This window comes from Hyla sarda, chromosome 2 (genome assembly GCF_029499605.1).
Source record: "Hyla sarda isolate aHylSar1 chromosome 2, aHylSar1.hap1, whole genome shotgun sequence".
NCBI classification, from domain to species: Eukaryota; Metazoa; Chordata; class Amphibia; order Anura; family Hylidae; genus Hyla; species Hyla sarda.
Genome location: NC_079190.1, coordinates 2024769 through 2044322, shown reverse-complemented (window position 1 = coordinate 2044322; position 19554 = coordinate 2024769). Strand labels below are relative to the sequence as shown.

At 39.4% G+C, this 19554-nt stretch overlaps 1 protein-coding gene across 1 annotated transcript in view; it reads left to right on the top strand.

The window, feature by feature from the left end:
• LOC130358158 (oocyte zinc finger protein XlCOF8.4-like) overlaps positions 1 to 19202 on the top strand; it is a 25728-nt gene extending 6526 nt beyond the window's left edge. Inside the window, exons 2-9 of the mRNA XM_056561010.1 lie at positions 10151 to 10280; positions 10398 to 10492; positions 10599 to 10769; positions 10847 to 10973; positions 11075 to 11089; positions 11225 to 11316; positions 11434 to 11542; positions 17141 to 19202. Of these exons, the coding sequence (XP_056416985.1) occupies positions 10190 to 10280; positions 10398 to 10492; positions 10599 to 10769; positions 10847 to 10973; positions 11075 to 11089; positions 11225 to 11316; positions 11434 to 11542; positions 17141 to 17943 (1503 nt within the window). The 5' untranslated portion in view covers positions 10151 to 10189 and the 3' untranslated portion in view covers positions 17944 to 19202. The remainder of the gene's footprint in view (positions 1 to 10150; positions 10281 to 10397; positions 10493 to 10598; positions 10770 to 10846; positions 10974 to 11074; positions 11090 to 11224; positions 11317 to 11433; positions 11543 to 17140) is intronic.
• Positions 19203 to 19554: the final 352 nt, after the last annotated feature.

The window sequence follows — 19554 nt, the reverse complement described above, 5'->3', positions numbered from 1 at the left end:
TCTATAGTGTGTATTATATATATATATATATATATAGTGTATAGATCTATAGTGTGTATTATATATATATATAGTGTATAGATCTATAGTGTGTGTATATATATATATATAGTGTATAGATCTATAGTGTGTGTATATATATATATAGTGTATAGATCTATAGTGTGTATTATATATATATATATATATAGTGTATAGATCTATAGTGTGTATTATATATATATATATATAGTGTATAGATCTATAGTGTGTGTATATATATATATATAGTGTATAGATCTATAGTGTGTATTATATAAATATATATAGTGTATAGATCTATAGTGTGTATTATATATATATATAGTGTATAGATCTATAGTGTGTATATATATATATATATAGTGTATAGATCTATAGTGTGTATTATATATATATATAGTGTATAGATCTATAGTGTGTATATTATATATATATATATATATATATATATAGTGTATAGATTTATAGTGTGTATTATATATATATATATAGTGTATAGATCTATAGTGTGTATTATATATATATATATTATATATATATAGTGTATAGATCTATAGTGTGTATTATTATATATTATAGTGTATAGATCTATAGTGTGTATTATATATATATATATAGTGTATAGATCTATAGTGTGTATTATATATATATATAGTGTATAGATCTATAGTGTGTATTAAGATATATATAGTGTATAGATCTATAGTGTGTATTATATATATATATATAGTGTATAGATCTATAGTGTGTATTATATATATATATATATATATATAGTGTATAGATCTATAGTGTGTATTATATATATATATATAGTGTATAGATCTATAGTGTGTATTATATATATATATATATATTATATATAGTGTATAGATCTATAGTGTGTATTATATATATATATATATATATATATATATAGTGTATAGATCTATAGTGTGTATTATATATATAGTGTATAGATCTATAGTGTGTATTATATATATATATAGTGTATAGATCTATAGTGTGTATTATATATATATTTATATATAGTGTATAGATCTATAGTGTGTATTATATATATATAGTGTATAGATCTATAGTGTGTATTATATATATAGTGTATAGATCTATAGTGTGTATTATATATATAGTGTATAGATCTATAGTGTGTATTATATATATAGTGTATAGATCTATAGTGTGTATTATATATATAGTGTATAGATCTATAGTGTGTGTATATATATATATATAGTGTATAGATCTATAGTGTGTATTATATATATATAGAGTGTATAGATCTATAGTGTGTATTATATATATATAGTATATAGATATATAGTGTGTATTATATAGTGTGTATTATATATATATATATATATATAGTGTATAGATATATAGTGTGTATATATAGTGTGTATTATATATATATATAGTGTATAGATCTATAGTGTGTATTATATATATAGTGTATAGATCTATAGTGTGTATTATATATATATATATATATATATATAGTGTATAGATCTATAGTGTGTATTATATATATATAGTGTATAGATCTATAGTGTGTATTATATATATATAGTGTATAGATCTATAGTGTGTATTATATATATATAGTGTATAGATCTATAGTGTGTATTATATATATATAGTGTATAGATCTATAGTGTGTATTATATATATATAGTGTATAGATCTATAGTGTGTATTATATATATATATATAGTGTATAGATCTATAGTGTGTATTATATATATATATAGTGTATAGATCTATAGTGTGTATTATATATATATATATAGTGTATAGATCTATAGTGTGTATTATATATATAGTGTATAGATCTATAGTGTGTATTATATATATATAGTGTATAGATCTATAGTGTGTATTATATATATATATAGTGTATAGATCTACAGTGTGTATTATATATATATATAGTGTATAGATCTATAGTGTGTATATATATATATAGTGTATAGATCTATAGTGTGTATTATATATATATATATAGTGTATAGATCTATAGTGTGTATTATATATATATAGTGTATAGATCTATAGTGTGTATTATATATATATATATAGTGTATAGATCTATAGTGTGTATTATATATATAGTGTATAGATCTATAGTGTGTATTATATATATATATAGTGTATAGATCTATAGTGTGTATTATATATATATATAGTGTATAGATCTATAGTGTGTATTATATATATATAGTGTATAGATCTATAGTGTGTATTATATATATATAGTGTATAGATCTATAGTGTGTATTATATATATATAGTGTATAGATCTATAGTGTGTATTATATATATATATATAGTGTATAGATCTATAGTGTGTATATATATATATATAGTGTATAGATCTATAGTGTGTATTATATATATATATATATATATATAGTGTATAGATCTATAGTGTGTATTATATATATATAGTGTATAGATCTATAGTGTGTATTTATATATATATATATAGTGTATAGATCTATAGTGTGTATTATATATATATATAGTGTATAGATCTATAGTGTGTGTATATATATATATATAGTGTATAGATCTATAGTGTGTATTATATATATATATATAGTGTATAGATCTATAGTGTGTATTATATATATATAGTGTATAGATCTATAGTGTGTATTATATATATATATATAGTGTATAGATCTATAGTGTGTATTATATATATATATATAGTGTATAGATCTATAGTGTGTATATTATATATATATATATATATATATAGTGTATAGATCTTATAGTGTGTATTATATATATATATAGTGTATAGATCTATAGTGTGTATTATATATATATATATATAGTGTATAGATCTATAGTGTGTATTATATATATATAGTGTATAGATCTATAGTGTGTATTATATATATATATAGTGTATAGATCTATAGTGTGTATTATATATATATAGTGTATAGATCTATAGTGTGTCATTATATATATATATATAGTGTATAGATCTATAGTGTGTATTATAGATATATATAGTGTATAGATCTATAGTGTGTATTATATATATATAGTGTATAGATCTATAGTGTGTATTATATATATATATATATATATATATATATATATATATAGTGTATAGATCTATAGTGTGTATTATATATATATATATATATAGTGTATAGATCTATAGTGTGTATTATATATATATATATATATATATAGTGTATAGATCTATAGTGTGTATTATATATATATATATATATATATATATATAGTGTATAGATCTATAGTGTGTATTATATATATATAGTGTATAGATCTATAGTGTGTATTATATATATAGTGTATAGATCTATAGTGTGTATTATATATATATAGTGTATAGATCTATAGTGTGTATTATATATATATATAGTGTATAGATCTATAGTGTGTATTATATATATATAGTGTATAGATCTATAGTGTGTATTATATATATATATAGTGTATAGATCTATAGTGTGTATTATATATATAGTGTATAGATCTATAGTGTGTATTATATATATATAGTGTATAGATCTATAGTGTGTATTATATATATATATAGTGTATAGATATATAGTGTGTATTATATAGTGTGTAATATATATATATATATATATATATATATATATATAGTGTATAGATCTATAGTGTGTATTATATATATATAGTGTATAGATCTATAGTGTGTATTATATATATATATATAGTGTATAGATCTATAGTGTGTATTATATATATATAGTGTATAGATCTATAGTGTGTATTATATATATATATAGTGTATAGATCTACGGTATATTGTGTATTATATATATATATATAGTGTATAGATCTATAGTGTGTATTATATATATATAGTGTATAGATCTATAGTGTGTATTATATATATAGTGTATAGATCTATAGTGTGTATTATATATATATATATATATATATATATATATATTATATATATATATATATATATAGTGTATAGATCTATAGTGTGTATTATATATATATATATAGTGTATAGATCTATAGTATGTATTATATATATATATATATATATAGTGTATAGATCTATAGTGTGTATTATATATATATAGTGTATAGATCTATAGTGTGTATTATATATATATATAGTGTATAGATCTACGGTATATTGTGTATTATATATATATATATAGTGTATAGATCTATAGTGTGTATTATATATATATAGTGTATAGATCTATAGTGTGTATTATATATATAGTGTATAGATCTATAGTGTGTATTATATATATATATATATATATATATATATATATATATATATATATAGTGTATAGATCTATAGTGTGTATTATATATATATATATAGTGTATAGATCTATAGTGTGTATTATATATATATATATAGTGTATAGATCTATAGTGTGTATTATATATATATATATATAGTGTATAGATCTATAGTGTGTATTATATATATAGTGTATAGATCTATAGTGTGTATTATATATATATATATAGTGTATAGATCTATAGTGTGTATTATATATATAGTGTATAGATCTATAGTGTGTATTATATATATAGTGTATAGATCTATAGTGTGTATTATATATATATATATATATATATAGTGTATAGATCTATAGTGTGTATTATATATATATATAGTGTATAGATCTATAGTGTATATTATATATATATAGTGTATAGATCTATAGTGTGTATTATATATATATAGTGTATAGATCTATAGTGTGTATTATATATATATATAGTGTATAGATCTATAGTGTGTATTATATATATATATAGTGTATAGATCTATAGTGTGTATTATAAATATATATATATATATAGTGTATAGATCTATAGTGTGTATTATATATATAGTGTATAGATCTATAGTGTGTATTATATATATATATAGAGTGTATAGATCTATAGTGTGTATTATATATATATAGTATATAGATATATAGTGTGTATTATATAGTGTGTATTATATATATATATATATAGTGTATAGATATATAGTGTGTATTATATAGTGTGTATTATATATATATATATATAGTGTATAGATCTATAGTGTGTATTATATATATAGTGTATAGATCTATAGTGTGTATTATATATATATATATATATATAGTGTATAGATCTATAGTGTGTATTATATATATATAGTGTATAGATCTATAGTGTGTATTATATATATAGTGTATAGATCTATAGTGTGTATTATATATATATAGTGTATAGATCTATAGTGTGTATTATATATATATAGTGTATAGATCTATAGTGTGTATTATATATATATAGTGTATAGATCTATAGTGTGTATTATATATATATAGTGTATAGATCTATAGTGTGTATTATATATATATATAGTGTATAGATCTATAGTGTGTATTATATATATATATAGTGTATAGATCTATAGTGTGTATTATATATATATATAGTGTATAGATCTATAGTGTGTATTATATATATAGTGTATAGATCTATAGTGTGTATTATATATATATAGTGTATAGATCTATAGTGTGTATTATATATATATATAGTGTATAGATCTACAGTGTGTATTATATATATATATAGTGTATAGATCTATAGTGTGTATTATATATATAGTGTATAGATCTATAGTGTGTATTATATATATAGTGTATAGATCTATAGTGTGTATTATATATATATAGTGTATAGATCTATAGTGTGTATTATATATATATCGTGTATAGATCTATAGTGTGTATTATATATATATATAGTGTATAGATCTATAGTGTGTATTATATATATATATAGTGTATAGATCTATAGTGTGTATTATATATATATAGTGTATAGATCTATAGTGTGTATTATATATATATAGTGTATAGATCTATAGTGTGTATTATATATATATATATAGTGTATAGATCTATAGTGTGTATTATATATATATATATAGTGTATAGATCTATAGTGTGTGTGTATATATATATATAGTGTATAGATATATAGTGTGTATTATATATATATATATATATATATAGTGTATAGATCTATAGTGTGTATTATATATATATAGTGTATAGATCTATAGTGTGTATTATATATATATATAGTGTATAGATCTATAGTGTGTGTATATATATATATAGTGTATAGATCTATAGTGTGTGTGTATATATATATATAGTGTATAGATATATAGTGTGTATTATATATATATATATATATAGTGTATAGATCTATAGTGTGTATTATATATATATAGTGTATAGATCTATAGTGTGTATTATATATATATATATATAGTGTATAGATCTATAGTGTGTATTATATATATATATATAGTGTATAGATCTATAGTGTGTGTATATATATATATAGTGTATAGATCTATAGTGTGTATTATATATATATATATAGTGTATAGATCTATAGTGTGTATTATATATATATAGTGTATAGATCTATAGTGTGTATTATATATATATATATATATAGTGTATAGATCTATAGTGTGTATTATATATATATAGTGTATAGATCTATAGTGTGTATTATATATATATATAGTGTATAGATCTATAGTGTGTATTATATATATATATATAGTGTATAGATCTATAGTGTGTATATTATATATATATATATATATATATATAGTGCATAGATTTATAGTGTGTATTATATATATATATATAGTGTATAGATCTATAGTGTGTATTATATATATATATATATATATATATATAGTGTATAGATCTATAGTGTGTATTATATATATATAGTGTATAGATCTATAGTGTGTATTATATATATATATAGTGTATAGATCTATAGTGTGTATTATATATATATATAGTGTATAGATTTATAGTGTGTATTATAGATATATATAGTGTATAGATCTATAGTGTGTATTATATATATATATATAGTGTATAGATCTATAGTGTGTATTATATATATATATATATATATATATATATATATATATAGTGTATAGATCTATAGTGTGTATTATATATATATATATATAGTGTATAGATCTATAGTGTGTATTATATATATATATATATATAGTGTATAGATCTATAGTGTGTATTATATATATATATATATATATATATATATATATAGTGTATAGATCTATAGTGTGTATTATATATGAGGTGAGCACTGCTGGGGTTGTCAGTAGAGAGGGGCAGGTAGATGACTGGAGAGGTGAGCACTGCTGGAGGTGTCAGGAGGGAGGGGCAGGCTGATGACTGGAGAGGTGAGCACTGCTGGAGGTGTCAGGAGGGAGGGGCAGGCTGATGACTGGAGAGGTGACACTGCTGGAGGTGTCAGGAGGGAGGGGCAGGCTGATGACTGGAGAGGTGAGCACTGCTGGGGGTGTCAGGAGGGAGGGGCAGGCTGATGACTGGAGAGGTGAGCACTGCTGGAGGGGCAGGCTGATGACTGGAGAGGTGAGCACTGCTGGGGGTGTCAGGAGGGAGGGGCAGGCTGATGACTGGAGAGGTGAGCACTCCTGGGGGTGTCAGGAGGGAGGGGCAGGCTGATGACTGGAGAGGTGAGCACTGCTGGAGGTGTCAGGAGGGAGGAGCAGGCTGATGACTGGAGAGGTGAGCACTGCTGGGGGTGTCAGGAGGGAGGGGCAGGCTGATGACTGGAGAGGTGAGCACTGCTGGGGGTGTCAGGAGGGAGGGGCAGGCTGATGACTGGAGAAGTGAGCACTGCTGGGGGTGTCAGGAGGGAGGGGCAGGCTGATGACTGGAGAGTTGAGTACCGCTGGGGGTGTCAGGAGGGAGGGGCAGGCTGATGACTGGAGAGGTGACACTGCTGGAGGTGTCAGGAGGGAGGGGCAGGCTGATGACTGGAGAGGTGAGCTCTGCTGGGGTTGTCAGTAGAGAGGGGCAGGCTGATGACTGGAGAGGTGAGCACTACTGGAGGTGTCAGGAGGGAGGGGCAGGCTAATGACTGGAGAGTTGAGCACTGCTGGGGTTGTCAGTAGAGAGGGGCAGGCTGATGACTGGAGAGGTGAGCACTGCTGGGGGTGTCAGGAGGGAGGGGCAGGCTGATGACTGGACAGGTGAGCACTGCTGGAGGTGTCAGGAGGGAGGGGCAGGCTGATGACTGGAGAGGTGACACTGCTGGAGGTGTCAGGAGGGAGGGGCAGGCTGATGACTGGAGAGGTGAGCACTGCTGGGGGTGTCAGGAGGGAGGGGCAGGCTGATGACTGGAGAGGTGAGCACTGCTGGGGGTGTCAGAAGGGAGGGGCAGGCTGATGACTGGAGAGGTGAGCACTGCTGGGGTTGTCAGTAGAGAGGGGCAGGCTGATGACTGGAGAGGTGAGCACTGCTGGGGGTGTCAGGAGGGAGGGGCAGGCTGATGATTGGAGAGGTGAGCACTGCTGGAGGTGTCAGGAGGGAGGGGCAGGCTGATGATTGGAGAGGTGAGCACTGCTGGAGGTGTCAGGAGGGAGGGGCAGGCTAATGACTGGAGAGGTGAGCACTGCTGGGGTTGTCAGTAGAGAGGGGCAGGCTGACTGGAGAGGTGAGCACTGCTGGGGGTGTCAGGAGGGAGGGGCAGGCTGATGATTGGAGAGGTGAGCACTGCTGGAGGTGTCAGGAGGGAGGGGTAGGCTGATGACTGGAGAGGTGAGCACTGCTGGAGGTGTCAGGACTGGAGAGGTGAGCACTGCTGGGGGTGTCAGAAGGGAGGAGCAGGCTGATGACTGGAGAGGTGAGCACTTCTAGGGGTGTCAGGAGGTAGGGGCAGGCTGATGACTGGAGAGGTGAGCACTGCTGGGGGTGTCAGGAGGGAGGGGCAGGCTGATGACTGGAGAGGTGAGCACTGCTAGGGGTGTCAGGAGGGAGGAGCAGGCTGATGACTGGAGAGGTGAGCACTGCTGGAGGTGTCAGGAGGGAGGGGCAGGCTGATGACTGGAGAGGAGAGCACCGCTGGAGGTGTCAGGAGGGAGGGGCAGGCTGATGACTGGAGAGGTGAGCACTGCTGGGGGTGTCAGGAGGGAGGGGCAGGCTGATGACTGGAGAGGTGAGCACTGCTGGAGGTGTCAGGAGGGAGGGGCAGGCTGATGACTGGAGAGGTGAGCACTGCTGGGGTTGTCAGTAGAGAGGGGCAGGCTGATGACTGGAGAGGTGACACTGCTGGAGGTGTCAGGAGGGAGGGGCAGGCTGATGACTGGAGAGGTGAGCACTGCTGGGGGTGTCATGAGGGAGGGGCAGGCTGATGATTGGAGAGGTGAGCACTGCTGGGGGTGTCAGGAGGGAGGGGCAGGCTGATGACTGGAGAGGTGAGCACTGCTGGAGGTGTGAGGAGGGAGGGGCAGGCTGATGACTGGAGAGGTGAGCACTGCTGGGGTTGTCAGTAGAGAGGGGCAGGCTGATGAATGGAGAGGTGACACTGCTGGAGGTTTCAGGAGGGAGGGGCAGGCTGATGACTGGAGAGGTGAGCACTGCTGGAGGTGTCAGGAGGGAGGGGCAGGCTGATGACTGGAGAGGTGACACTGCTGGAGGTGTCAGGAGGGAGGGGCAGGCTGATGACTGGAGAGGTGAGCACTGCTGGGGGTGTCAGGAGGGAGGGGGCAGGCTGATGACTGGAGAGGTGAGCACTGCTGGGGGTGTCAGGAGGGAGGGGCAGGCTGATGACTGGAGAGGTGAGCACTGCTGGGGGTGTCAGGAGGGAGGGGCAGGCTGATGACTGGAGAGGTGAGCACTGCTGGGGGTGTCAGGAGGGAGGGGGCAGGCTGATGACTGGAGAGGTGAGCACTGCTGGGGGTGTCAGGAGGGAGGGGCAGGCTGATGACTGGAGAGGTGAGCACTGCTGGAGGTGTCAGGAGGGAGGGGCAGGCTGATGACTGGAGAGGTGAGCACTGCTGGGGGTGTCAGGAGGAGGGGTAGGCTGCTGACTGGAGAGGTGAGCACTGCTGGAGGTGTCAGGAGGGAGGGGTAGGCTGATGACTGGAGAGGTGACACTGCTGGAGGTGTCAGGAGGGAGGGTAGGCTGATGACTGGAGAGGTGAGCACTGCTGGGAATGCTGGGACATTATACAATAAGGGAGGGCTCTGCTGATGACTGTATCATTATGTGTCAGGTTCCTATAAGGTGTCAGGACGTCACTGTCTATTTCTCCATGGAAGAGTGGGAGTATATAGAAGGACACAAGGATCTGTACCAGGACATAGTCATGATGGGGGATCACCGGCCCCCAACATCACCACTGGGTAAGAGGAGACCTTCCTGATTGTAGAGGAGACCAGGGGTGAGGGTCCCCTAGACCCCCCATCATGTGATCATCACATATACACAATGTATTCAGTCACTCTGTATATTTCCTATAGATATAGACCCAACAAGGATGGAGAAGGCCAGAAAGCACATGGCTGCCAGGATATTACACCTCACCCTAGAGATAATCCACCTGATAACCGGAGAGGTGAGAGGTCACATGACGTCTTATCCCTAGAAATAATCCCGGAAATGACTGGAAAGGGGGCGGATTCTTAGAATGTCTGTAGTGATCAGTGTCTCACCATACACAGGATTACACAGTAGTGAAGAAGTGGTCTGGTGAGTGTGTGACCCCCCGTGTGTCAGGAGGATCGGGCACCACCCAGAGCCCCACCCCCGAGGAGCCTCCACCTCATTCACTGATACATGAGCAGAAGATCCTAGAACTGACCACCAGGATGACTGAGCTGATGACTGGAGAGGTGACACTGCTGGGAATGCTGGGACATTATACAATAAGGGAGGGCTCTGCTGATGACTGTATCATTGTGTGTGTCAGGTTCCTATAAGGTGTCAGGACGTCACTGTCTATTTCTCCATGGAGGAGTGGGAGTATATAGAAGGACACAAGGATCTGTACCAGGACATAGTCATGATGGGGGATCACCGGCCCCCAACATCACAAGGTAAGAAGAGACTTATATATAGATATCACTCTCACTACCTAGTAACATAGAAATCTATCCAGCAGGTGATGTATTAATTCCCTGTATGTTCCCCCCTACAGATGGACATACAGGAGGTGATGTATTCATTCCCTGTGTGTTCCCCCCTACAGATAGATATACAGGAGGTGATGTCTTCATTCCTTGTGTGTTCCCTTGTACAGATGGATATACAGGAGGTGATGTATTCATTCCCTGTGTGTTCCCTACAGATGAAGTAATGGATAGAAATCCACCCGAGAGGTGTCCCCGTCCTCTGTATTCCCAGGACTGTCCAGAGGGAAATGTCCCAGAGAAGCATCAGGTAGATGAGGCTGATCCTATATCTCTATAGGGGGGTCCTGCAGTCATAGATTTTGGGGGTCTCTGTTGCTCCTCCTGTCTGCTGTATTGTAGTGAATTGTTCTATATGTCACATCAGGGGGGAGATCTGACTAATAATGAAGTGGAGGAAGAAGAAGAGAGGATGAGCGGCCATCACCCGTGTATGAGGGAAGTGAAGGAGGAAATTCCAGGAGGTGTTACCCCAGGTATAAAATAATTCCAGGAGGTGTTACCCCAGGTATGTAATCATTCCAGGAGGTGTTACCCCAGGTATGTAATAATTCCAGGAGGTGTTACCCCAGGTATGTAATAATGGATTACAGAGGGAGATCAGAGGTACCTTCGGTGGAACCCTTCAGGCCCCAGTGACCCCCTGTTATGTATTGTCTGGGGGAGGTGACTGCACATAGAGATCCTCTCCTTGATGTTCCATAAATCCGGTAACGCATTAGGCTTATGTCCTCATTCACATTTCAGGAATATTATGGATCCACATTATTTCTCTTTTTGCCATTGTACAATAGTGAGGTTCCTATTATTTCTCATGCACAGACCATTCCCCCCTGGACACCATGTTCCCCTAGATCGACGCCAGTTCTGTTTTTAGTCCATAGAATTGTGGTGAATATAAATGCACGCGGTCCATAGTGTTTCCCTTATGTGTATCTGTTCATTTCTTATCGTCCTCGGCAGCTTTCATGGCTTTAGGATTCCAACTCTGTAAAGACGGAACCATAAATGGTTAACAATAGCCCCTCCCCCGTACTATATAACATTACTAGAGATGAGTGAACCTCCTGACTTTCTCTTTCGGAGGATTTGCTGTGAATCGGCTGTTGATTCAATTAATCGGATTGGTCCCGTACACTCGCAGTGAGTGTAATAAGTGATCATATGTAGATGATCGCTGTGACTTCTGGGCTGGTGGACAGGAGCAGGGACTCCTCATCAATCTGGGCTTGTGGACAGGAGCAGGGACTTCTTATCAATCTGGGCTTGTGGACAGGAGCAGGGACTCCTCATCAATCTGGGCTGGTGGACAGGAGCAGGGACTTCTCATCAATCTGGGCTCGTGGACAGGAGCAGGGACTTCTCATCAATCTGGGCTGGTGGACAGGAGCAGGGACTCCTCATCAATCTGGCCTGGTGGACAGGAGCAGGGACTTTCCATCAATCTGGCCTGGTGGACAGGAGCAGGGACTTTCCATCAATCTGGCCTGGTGGACCGGAGCAGGGACTTTCCATCAATCTGGCCTGGTGGACAGGAGCAGGGACTTTCCATCAATCTGGCCTGGTGGACAGGAGCAGGGACTTTCCATCAATCTGGCCTGGTGGACAGGAGCAGGGACTTTCCATCAATCTGGCCTGGTGGACAGGAGCAGGGACTTTCCATCAATCTGGCCTGGTGGACAGGAGCAGGGACTTTCCATCAATCTGGCCTGGTGGACCGGAGCAGGGACTTTCCATCAATCTGGCCTGGTGGACAGGAGCAGGGACTTTCCATCAATCTGGCCTGGTGGACAGGAGCAGGGACTTTCCATCAATCTGGCCTGGTGGACAGGAGCAGGGACTTTCCATCAATCTGGCCTGGTGGACAGGAGCAGGGACTTTCCATCAATCTGGCCTGGTGGACAGGAGCAGGGACTTTCCATCAATCTGGCCTGGTGGACAGGAGCAGGGACTTTCCATCAATCTGGCCTGGTGGACAGGAGCAGGGACTTTCCATCAATCTGGCCTGGTGGACAGGAGCAGGGACTTTCCATCAATCTGGCCTGGTGGACAGGAGCAGGGACTTTCCATCAATCTGGCCTGGTGGACAGAAGCAGGGACTTTCCATCAATCTGGCCTGGTGGACAGGAGCAGGGACTTTCCATCAATCTGGCCTGGTGGACAGGAGCAGGGACTTTCCATTAATCTGGCCTGGTGGACAGGAGCAGGGACTTTCCATCAATCTGGCCTGGTGGACAGGAGCAGGGACTTTCCATCAATCTGGCCTGGTGGACAGGAGCAGGGACTTTCCATCAATCTGGCCTGGTGGACAGGAGCAGGGACTTTCCATCAATCTGGCCTGGGGGACAGGAGCAGGGACTTTCCATCAATCTGGCCTGGGGGACAGGAGCAGGGACTTTCCATCAATCTGGCCTGGTGGACAGGAGCAGGGACTTTCCATCAATCTGGCCTGGTGGACAGGAGCAGGGACTTTCCATCAATCTGGCCTGGTGGACAGGAGCAGGGACTTTCCATCAATCTGGCCTGGTGGACAGGAGCAGGGACTCCTCATCAATCTGGCCTGGTGGACAGGAGCAGGGACTCCTCATCAATCTGGCCTGGTGGACAGGAGCAGGGACTCCTCATCAATCTGGCCTGGTGGACAGGAGCAGGGACTCCTCATCAATCTGGCCTGGTGGACAGGAGCAGGGACTTTCCATCAATCTGTGCTCGTGGACAGGAGCAGGGACTTTCCATCAATCTGTGCTCGTGGACAGGAGCAGGGACTTTCCATCAATCTGTGCTCGTGGACAGGAGCAGGGACTTCTCATCAATCTGTGCTCGTGGACAGGAGCAGGGACTCCTCATCAATCTGGCCTGGTGGACAGGAGCTGGGACTTCTCATCAATCTGGCCTGGTGGACAGGAGCAGGGACTTTCCATCAATCTGTGCTCGTGGACAGGAGCAGGGACTTTCCATCAATCTGTGCTCGTGGACAGGAGCAGGGACTTTCCATCAATCTGTGCTCGTGGACAGGAGCAGGGACTTTCCATCAATCTGTGCTCGTGGACAGGAGCAGGGACTTCTCATCAATCTGTGCTCGTGGACAGGAGCAGGGACTTCTCATCAATCTGTGCTCGTGGACAGGAGCAGGGACTCCTCATCAATCTGTGCTCGTGGACAGGAGCAGGGACTCCTCATCAATCTGGCCTGGTGGACAGGAGCAGGGACTCCTCATCAATCTGGCCTGGTGGACAGGAGCAGGGACTTCTCATCAATCTGGCCTGGTGGACAGGAGCAGGGACTTCTCATCAATCTGGCCTGGTGGACAGGAGCAGGGACTCCTCATCAATCTGGCCTGGTGGACAGGAGCAGGGACTTTCCATCAATCTGGCCTGGTGGACAGGAGCAGGGACTCCTCATCAATCTGTGCTCGTGGACAGGAGCAGGGACTCCTCAGCGACTCCTCAGCAGGGACTTCTCATCAATCTGGGCTGGTGGACATGAGCAGGGACTTCCCATCACTACCGGCACTTACCGGCTCTGTCCAGGCTCCGCTCTATCACCCTGGCTGCTGCCATGCTGCTTCTTCCTCCTGTGTCCCATAGGGGGCACTGTCTGCTCTCTCTGTTGTGTGTGCACCCAAAACCTGTCCCCCACCTATCCTGACTCAATATCTCCTTCTTAAGGCTGCCTCACCCACTCTCTGGTGCCTGAGCTATACTGGGTCCCTTTATATTGTCCTGTATCTGTCCTGTGCTCTCTTCTGGATTCTGCTACTTCTTGAGCACTGCTATATCACCAGCATCTGGACTGATTAACCTGCGCTGTGCTGGTTCTCCTGCTGTGGTCCCCGGTGACACGAGCTTCTGGATTCAGCTCCTGATTGTTCCTCCCCGGGGTATCACATTGGCCGATTACCTCGTGTCCTAGTCTCTGTATTCTGTCTCTGCCACCTCTGGGTCAGTTCCACCCACTACCTACCTCTGCCTGGGGTTACTATTCTGCCTCCTTCCCATCAGCCAAACCTGGACTCCCATTTCCTATTGACTTTTTTCCCTGGGCCAGCAGCTCCCCCCATCAGGACCACTCTATGGAAGTGACTTTGTACCTTCTACATCCTGGAGTGGGATGAAGGATGAGAACCCGGAGGGAGCTTGGATTCTGCCAATCTGTTCGGGTTCACACCCATTGTATATTACAACAGTTTCTGTTCCTGTCCAGCCAAAGCAAATCCCAAAAAACTGGACTTGGATGAATCCAATATTTATAAAAAATAAAATGGAACAATTTCAAAAAGTTTCAAAAAGATTTTCTTATCTCTAGTCACTATTAACACCCCTGCCTGTAATATTTTGTTGTTCCTGGGCAGAAATTAGGGAAGTGTCTGGAAGCTGGACATACTGTCCTCTGAGCGAGCAGCCTTGGCCACCAGAGTCTTCAGGACAACATTGCTGGTCACTTCTCTTCTTCCTTAGTGTGCTAAGCTCCCAAAGCTGTGTCCAAGGACGACATGGAAGATAGAAATTAGGGCTCCGTACACTAAGTAGGGAGCCACAGAAATGTACTGAAGCGGGGACTCCTGTCGAAGATAGGCGATCCTGCTTCTATACTTAATGAGCAGTGAGGCATACGCTGTAAGTGCAGGAGCAGGTACTCTTGTCCTTGTTCCTGTACTGATTCACTCAAATGAATATCGATACAGAATATAAATGGGAGAGATTTACAACGACTTCAGTTATACTGCAAAATGTATTTCTACAGGTAACAAGTATAAACCATTGATACATCTGTAAACACGTAAAACACTAAATAAAAGGCAGATGACTAATGAAAGCAGAACAAATTCCTAAAAAGTATATGAATGAAAAAATACCAAGGTCAGAGCATGTAGGGCCTAAAATAGATCAAGAGAAGACATAGCTACTACATGGGTCTGTTATCTCTGTGTATACAAAAGTGAGAGGAGCAGATGTAGGAGGGGCCAGTGCTGAAGAGCGGATGTAGGAGGGGCCAGTGCTGAAGAGCGGATGTAGGAGGGGCCAGTGCTGAGGAGCTAATGTAGGAGGGGCCAGTGCTGAGGAGCTGATGTAGGAGGGGCCAGTGTTGAGGAGCTGATTTAGGAGGGGCCAGTGCTGAGGAGCTGATGTAGGAGGGGCCAGTGCTGAGGAGGTGATGTAGGAGGGGCCAGTGCTGAGGAGCTGATGTAGGAGGGGCCAGCGCTGAGGAGCTGATTTAGGAGGGGCCAGCGCTGAGGAGCTGATTTAGGTGGGGCCAGCGCTGAGGAGTTGATGTAGGAGGGGCCAGCGCTGAGGAGCTGATGTAGGAGGGGCCAGTGCTGAGGAGCTGATGTAGGAGGGGCCAGTGCTGAGGAGCTGATGTAGGAGGGGCCAGTGCTGAGGAGCTGATGTAGGAGGGGCCAGTGCTGAGGAGCTGATGTAGGAGGGGCCAGTGCTGAGGAGCTGATGTAGGAGGGGCCAGTGCTGAGGAGCTGATGTAGGAGGTGCCAGTGCTGAGGAGCTGATGTAGGAGGGGCCAGTGCTGAGGAGCTGATTTAGGAGGGGCCAGCGCTGAGGAGGTGATTTAGGTGGGGCCAGCGCTGAGGAGGTGATGTAGGAGGGGCCAGCGCTGAGAAGCTGATGTAGGAGGGGCCAGCGCTGAGGAGCTGATGTAGGAGGGGCCAGCGCTGAGGAGCTGATGTAGGAGGGGCCAGTGCTGAGGAGCTGATGTAGGAGGGGCCAGTGCTGAGGAGCTGATGTAGGAGGGGCCAGTGCTGAGGAGCTGATGTAGGAGGGGCCAGTGCTGAGGAGCTGATGTAGGAGGGGCCAGTGCTGAGGAGCTGATGTAGGAGGGGCCAGTGCTGAGGAGCTGATGTAGGAGGGGCCAGTGCTGAGGAGCTGATTTAGGAGGGGCCATTGCAATGTTTTATAAGGCTGGAATCGCACCAAGTTTTTGACAAAGTTCTTGTAGCTAAATTCAGTGGATTTAAAATTAATGTAAAATATAACTGGATCCTGTTCTGTCTTCAGTGTATTAGGAATGTTATAAATGTGTCTTCTTTGTGATTCAAATACAAAAAAATATTTTTATTCCAGAAAACCCCATTAATGATGCCAATGGGAACTTTATATTATTACTAAATCCTAAAGTAAAAGTTGAAGACATCATGCAGCACTCCCCAGGAGATGACTTCCTTCCCCTTACTGTATATCCAGGACCTCACAGTACAGATCTATCCTATAATGCCCCTAATCATGGGGAACCTTCTCCTGACCCATCACAGGTTGTTACCACAAGGACAGATCAGAGAGAAGGGAAAATGTTTCATTGTGGTGAATGTAAAAAAGAGTTTAAAACAAATTTAGATCTTATAACTCACAGAAGAAGTCACACAGAGGAGAAGTATTCATGTTCACTGTGTGGGAAATGTTTTACAGGTAAAAAAGAGCTTTTATCACATGAGAGAATGCACATAGCAGAGAATCCATATTCATGCTCAAAATGTGGAGAACGCTTTACCAAAAAAACAGATCTTGTTATACATCAGGAAACTCACACAGGAAAGATGACGTATATATGTCCTGAATGTGGGAAATTCTGTAATTCAAAATCAAATCTTGTTAGACATTTCAGAACTCACACAGGAGAGAAGCCGTATTCATGTTCAGAATGTGGAAAACGTTTTTCAACTAAAGATTATGTAATTGTACACCAAAAAATTCACACTGCAGAGAAGCCGTATTCATGTTCAGAATGTGGGAAACGTTTAAAAACAAATGCCACTCTGAGTAAACATATGCAAAATCACACAGGGGAGAAGCCACATTCATGTTCAGAATGTGGGAAATGCTTTGCATATAAATCACTGCTTGATAAACATAAGAGAACTCACACATGACCGAAGCCTTCATAATGTTCTGTATGTGAAAAATGATTTACAAAAATAATCAAATTTTAAAACTTATCGGAGAAGAATCTTTTTATTCTTGTTTGGATTTTTGTGTTATGAAATAAAGATACTTACATTGAAATACCGGATACAAACTGAAGAGGGAAGAGGAGTCGGGCTCACGATTCTGGAAATGTGCAAAATCATATCACAGAAAACAGGCTCTATGATTCTATAGAGACTGTTAGTAATACTCCGAAAGATCATATTGCAGACAGCAAAAAAGTCTTACTAAATCTTAACCTTTAAAAGGAGATAATTAAAAGATAAGTCGTACTGACCCGTGATGATATGAAAAACATATACAAATTTGTAATAAGCAAGAAGTGAATCCCCAAAAGGAAGATTGTGCCCTTATTGCCACAACACACAGATATATAAGTATCAACCCAATTGTATGAACAAGGATGAGGTAAAAACTGATTGTTTAATGGCAAGGGCATAAATAACATTATTGAAATAACAATACAACAACCCGACGTGTTTTCCCCCGATCAACAGGGTTCTTCAGGGGTGTATAACAACACAAGGAAAAAATGGTATCCCATCAGTTCCCATCAGTCCACTAAAGGACCATTCACTCAGATACCCATGGGTCTGTTCTCCAATAATAGTGATTTTGTGATGCAATGGATCTTTTTCTCCAGGTACAACAATAGCCAGTCCCCATAGCAAACCTCTCCTGCTCCGGACAGTTCCTGACACGGACAGAGGTGTCAGCAGAGAGCACTGTGGTCGGATTGGAAAGAACTGCACAACTTCCTGTGGAGCATACAGCAGCTGATAAGTACTGGGTATAGGGTAAAAAAGTTGATTTAAAAAAAAAAAAAATTTCCAGTGGAGTACCCCTTTAAATACCCAAACTTGGTGCCAAACCGGGGAGGACGTCTGCCCCCATGTGCCCGACCCCTGCTCACGGATACAGCGGTCGGTGAACATACATTAGATGCAAAAGCATGCGCATTGAGCGCTGTGTCCAGCGATGGTTTGTCTGCCAGGGAGCAGTGCTGAGCTTGTCTGTGTCCCGGCAAGCTCAGCACTGAAATCTATTAAAAAAAAAAAGCTTTCAGCCAGGACTGGTAGGGAGACACCTAGTGGTCATTTTTTTCAAAGTGGAAAAGTAAATAGAAAAAAAAGCATATTTTTTTTATAACATGCTATTGGAAAGTTATTCTGCATACATTAATCTATAATATATCAAAAGTTTTTTTGATGAAAGGTACCCGTTAAGCCGTGTGTCCTATTTGCATCAGCTCTGTGCCCAGGGAAAGGTAGGGTAAATAGTAAAAAAAAAGTTAAAAAAAGTTTTTTAAAAAATCCCCCCCCCCTGATCCCCTAATAGGTTCCCAAGGGTCTTCTGCAGTTTTTCAGTGTGACCCGGGCCCTATTAGGGGTTCAGGGCGCTGCATTAGCCCCCCCATTTTTTTGGAGCTGCAGCATTTTTCCCCCCCCATATAAAGGTGTGTGATTTCTAATCACACACCGTTATATATAGTATACACCAAGCACACACACAGTACATAACCCCCCCCCCCACACACACACACACACTAACCTCCC